General features: G+C 50.2%; 1 protein-coding gene across 1 annotated transcript in view; it reads left to right on the forward strand.

Moving 5' to 3' along the window:
- The window catches only part of HYDIN (HYDIN, axonemal central pair apparatus protein), a 161992-nt gene that overhangs the window by 39074 nt on the left and 117650 nt on the right, over nt 1-5268 (forward strand). Inside the window, exons 7-8 of the mRNA XM_009883265.1 lie at nt 758-959; nt 3624-3807. Of these exons, the coding sequence (XP_009881567.1) occupies nt 758-959; nt 3624-3807 (386 nt within the window). The remainder of the gene's footprint in view (nt 1-757; nt 960-3623; nt 3808-5268) is intronic.

Below are 5268 nucleotides of genomic sequence, written 5' to 3' on the forward strand. Positions count from 1 at the left end.
GCCAGGGCACATTGCTGGCTCATGGTCATCCTGTTGTCCACCAGGACTCCCAGGTCCCTCTCCACAGAGCTGCTCTTCAGGAGGTCAGCCCCCAACCTGTACTGGTGCATGGGGTTATTCCTCCCCAGATGCAGTACCCCACACTTGCCCGTATTGAACTTCATGAGGTTCCTCTCTGCCCAACGCTCCAGCCTGTCCAGGTCACACTGTAAGGTGGGACAGCCTTCTGGCGTGTCAGCCACCCCTCCCAGTTTTGTGTCATCAGCAGACTAGCTGATGGTACACTCCATCCCTTCATCCAGGTCATTGATGAATGTATTGAACAGGACTGGACCCAGCACTGACCCCTGAGGGACACCACTTGATACTGACCTTCAACTAGGCTCTGCGCCACTAACCACAACCCTCTGAGCTCTATCTGCCAGCCAGTTTTCAGTCCACCCCACTGTCCATTCCCTGTGACCTGAGTGGGATGGCAATCCCGAGGCCACCTGGGCGCATCTGGAAAATCTCACTGTAAATACCGTCACCTTGGGGATAAATCTCTACAAACACACCCAGGAATAAGGTACTTAAGGTGGCGTCCTCGTGCTCATGCCGTACACACACAGCTAGTGGGATGTGATAAACGTACTGATCTGTGGAACTGCTAATACAGCTAAAAGCTATGACACTTTCTCTTGTTACCTGTGATGTCCTCTCTTTCCTGTGCTTCCATCAGCAAGATGAGCAAAGCCTCCCCTTTGCATTGTTCCAGGTGAAGATGTTCACACCAGCCTTTATGGAGCAGCTGTAGACGTCAACATCAGGCTCGAGAGGAACTCCTTGACAGTTGAGAAGACTTACCTCACTCTGTCAAACCACAGATCGGTGGTCATCCACAATCGGAGTGAAATCATAGCCCACTTCCAGTGGAAGGCTTTTGTTACTCAGGAAGAGGAGGATCAGCAGAAACTGAGGTTCGTTTGAAAGATTCATTTCAGTAAGACACACTGCCCAAGGGTAAAACTAACGTAGGGCCTCGGAGGGGTGTTGGCGCTTTTGAATGGTTTAGGAGAAGTAAACCATCTGCGGTGTCAGGGTTTGTGTCACGGAGCTTCAGGGTAATGGAGCTCAGCACCTCCCAATCCGGTTCTACCCATACTCTACCTGAGGATGATATTTTTGGGGAGGAAAGGCTGATTGCAATGACTGGATAGCAAATTTGTGTTTTGTGGGACCACAAACCACTGAAGCCCAGAGATCCTTGGGCTGCAGAGGGTCCATGAGACCGAGGAAAGTGTGAGCGCTCATCACCTGAGACAGTGTAGCTGCGGGTAACATAATTATTATAATAGTTACCGCAGTTTCTTCCGCTGTAGCTTTGATAAGATAAGATCCAGGCTTCGTTTCCAGTAGTGTGCAGCGTAGAGTCCTTTGTTGGCCCAGAAAGATGAGGCCATCCTGCTGTAGGACGTTAAACTGCCTTGCGCTGCCCCGGTTTGCAGCACAACGAGGTATTTCTGCCCTTCCTTAGGGGCTGGGGAGAGTTTGGAGGTGGAGGGTTCTGGGGGGAAGGTGGGGCAGCACAGGACCTGGGAGCGCGTTTGGGCTTCGGCAACCTGTGTCTTCGTGGTGGTGAGAGATGGGACAGGATGGTCAAAAGGTGTCTCTGGTGGAGCTTTGAAATTCCCATTTCTGGCAGCAGAGACACACTTACAGCCTGGGGGGAGGAGGGTGTGAATTGGAAATTACACTTAAAAGCTTTGGTGATGTAGGGAATCCTTGTGTGACTTTTCAAACTTGGGTGTATTGGAGTTAGTCTGAACCCACAGCTGATCAGGAAACTGCCTTAAACTGGAGCACTTTTTAAGGGCTTCTGAGCAAATAAAGTTCAACGTAATTAGGTCAGAAATGCCTTGAAGGCCAAAACTAGTTTTCCACCGTTCTCTATTTTTAATTACACAGTGTGTGACTTCTCTGTGAGCTCAGCACGTTAAAAGAAAATCTCATGACTTTCTCTTGGTGCTTCCCTGGACCATTCCTTTACCATCTCTTCCCACGTCTCAGTCTGGATCCTGAGTGGTCCCCTTTCCCTTCAGAAGCAACCAGGTTTCTCCACCATAAGAGTTCAACCTGATCTTTTTTCCAGTTACATTTGATCTCACGCCAGTCTGTCCTAGACACTGACCAGCACATTTGTTCCTCCTTACTTGGAGGTCTTAGGGATGGTCAGAGCTCCAAGGCCACTGTCCTGTTGTAGGAGAAGATTTTGAGGTCTCAGAGCAGGGAGGAATTTCATGGGGGGAGGCAGTGGGATGTGACCTAAAAAGCCCTGGATCATTTAGAAGGTCTATCCAGGGGTTTGTTATTTCTTCTGCGGGACTTTTTTTTGGAATGTAATGGTGGAATTATCATCTGTTGCTGGAGGTTGAGTTGAAGGTTGCTCATCTCAGTGCCTGGAAGGCCCCCCTAATGTGTAGAATTGTAGGTCAGCTGTGGAGAAACATCTCCTGTTGTGCTCCACAGGGAATAGCTGGCAGCAGCTCCACGGGGAGCTGGCCAAAGCAAGTATTTTTGGCGCTGGTGACAGCGTTTGCCCGAGGCTCTGTCTGTGTGCCGCTAGTAATGTCCGTGACTGTATTTCCTTTCTAATTGTGTTTGTATTTAGCTGGGTGATGATCGCTGTCCTGTTTATACTACGCTGCCTCTATTCGCTGCATATGGAAGCTTCCACTTGTCCCCCCAGAGTTGTCACCTGCTGGTTCTTCATGGCCAGGGGACTGGAGCGTGAAGGGGGGACAGCGATATGCCAGCCAGGAATCAGCTGCTCCGTAGCAGCGCTCCCTTCCCATCTCTTGGTTGTGATCTTTAAACACTAGAATGATTTCTGCTACAACTACTGAGTAAGGGAGAGATTAACTGTGTCAAAGCTCTGCGGAGAAGGCCAAAAAGGAGAAAGGATAAGGTGGTTCAAGGCTGGAGTTAAGGGTTTGGATCCAGCGGTGCTGGTTGGGTGATGTGAGGCGAAGTCCCTTCCTTTCTCATGGCTTCTGTTTTCCTGCATGTGGAACCATTAAATCTCACCGAGGTGGTGTGATGCCCGAATTCATTAGTTGGCTTTGAAAGTGCTGTGGGATCCTCTGGTGGAAGGCAGTGTGGGGAACGGAGAGCAAACGCTGTTTGCTTATTCCTGCGGGTGCAAAAGGGAAGAAAAAAGAGCGATGTGGGTAACCTGCTGCTGCAACCCAGCTGCTTCCCCCTTCCCAGTGAAGCGCTGCAGTGGGTGCTCCTGCATCTTTGTCGTCTGCCTCCCAGGAGCAGCTCTATGGGAGGAAAAACCAGTTGAGGTCGTTGGGGGATTCTCCCCGAGTCGAGGCAGTGGCTTTGAGCCAGGTCGCTCTCTTGAGGGCTGCTGGCTTTCAAAAAAAACCCCACTTCTTAGCTTATAAGCGTGGAGTAAACCTTCCCGCCATGCCAGTCTACAACAAGTGATATTCTGGTTGGTTTGGGGGTCAGCCCCTTGCTGAGCCGTGGCTGTTCCTCCCCGAAGCGTATTGCTGCCCCTGCCCTTCCACGCCAATCTCGGCAAATATGTTGCTTATTAAATTATCTGCTTGGTTTGTCTCTCCCCGTGGCTGCAGGCTGTGTCGCAGGCTGCAGAGGCAGGAGGAGGACCAGACGGATTATTTTCTCAAGGAGTGCACAGTGGACCCCACTCTCCGAGAACGCCTTTCCCTTCTCTCCCGCACCTTCCAGAACCAGAGAGCGAAGGTGCAAGGAGACTCCATGCTCTTCTCCGATGACATCTTCACCATTGAGCCGGTGGTAAGCGATAGCTGAGAACCTCCCTTCCTCCTCCTCCTCCTCGAATGAGGTCACTTGGCACATCCCCGTGTCAGCTGGCGTGATGTGCAAAGAGGGGAAGACATCAGGTTTCTTGTGAGGCCATGAGAGCTTGGTGCAAAAAGCGTTTCCGAACCGTGGGTTGCTGATGGGTAGCGAGAGCCTGCCGAAAGCTGAGCTGCTGCAAGGGCTAGAAGTTAAGGGCACTTAATAAAGAGCATTCAAAGGTATCGATTATTATACATAAGGACACACCTTATATACTATATGTGGGTTAACAAAGGATATAAGAGCACTGTCAGGTCACAGATTGACCTGAAGAATGGAAGGAGGCCAAATTCAGCCCAAGTTTAATCACAGAAATAGCATTCCCTTCTTATAACCAGGACTTACACCACATCTTGAATCTCCTGGTGTCATCTGTGAGCCTGGGCACAAGGCTGGCAGGTTTAAACAGACTTTTTAATTTCTATTGCACATAAGTAGTGAAAATCTTTTGGCTTTTCTCTTCATGCAAGCAAAATCTCACGTCCTTCGATCAGCCAAAGTCCTAATTCTGAGTATTTGCGTGGTCTGAGATGGAGAACGCCCGCTGGCTGAGCAGTACAAAACCCCCTCTCGTCTTTGGAGTATACCCTAGAACAAGCCCAACCTCTTCTTTTCTTATTAAAATAGGTGAACCCATTGCTTTTTTTTTTTTTCTCAAGGAACGAGCCTGGCCTTAAGTCTTGAGTGGAAACCTCTCCTGAATGGCTGTGTTAATGTTACCCTGTTTGCTCTAGGACTGGGTTTTGCTCATGTCTTTCTTCTCCCCCTGACATACGTCTTTACATCGCACGATAATAAGTACTTTCTCCTCTTTATCAAATGTAGAATCTAAAAACATTCACTGACTTCCATACCCTTCTCTCTCTGGTGATGGCCCTCGATGTTTTAGCATGGACAGGCACCTGCTGGCACTGCCACCGAAATCTGCTGGAAAAGCCCCCCCAAAGGAGGGACCTTGCTGCCTTCTGGCCAAAAATGGCTGCTCTCTTCTTCCTGCCTAGCACCCGTGATGTCTGGGAGCACCCTATGGAAATAGTCGAAGCTTTGTAACAAGTGATGGGAGTCCAGTCCTGTTCCATATATCCATCACTGACCTGGATGAAGGGATGGAGTGTACCATCAGCAAGTTTGCTGATGACACAGAACTGGGAGGGGTGGCTGACATGCCAGAAGGCTGTGCCACCTTACAGTGTGACCTGGACAGGCTGGAGCGTTGGGCAGAGAGGAACCTTATGAAGTTCAACAAGGGCAAGTGTGGGGTACTGCATCTGGGGAGGAATAACCCCATGCACCAGTACAGGTTGGGGGCTGACCTGCTGGAGAGCAGCTCTGTGGAGAGGGACCTGGGAGTCCTGGTGGACAACAGGATGACCATGAGCCAGCAATGTGCCCTGG

This window comes from Charadrius vociferus, unplaced genomic scaffold, assembly GCF_000708025.1.
Source record: "Charadrius vociferus isolate BGI_N301 unplaced genomic scaffold, ASM70802v2 scaffold964, whole genome shotgun sequence".
NCBI classification, from domain to species: domain Eukaryota; kingdom Metazoa; phylum Chordata; class Aves; order Charadriiformes; family Charadriidae; genus Charadrius; species Charadrius vociferus.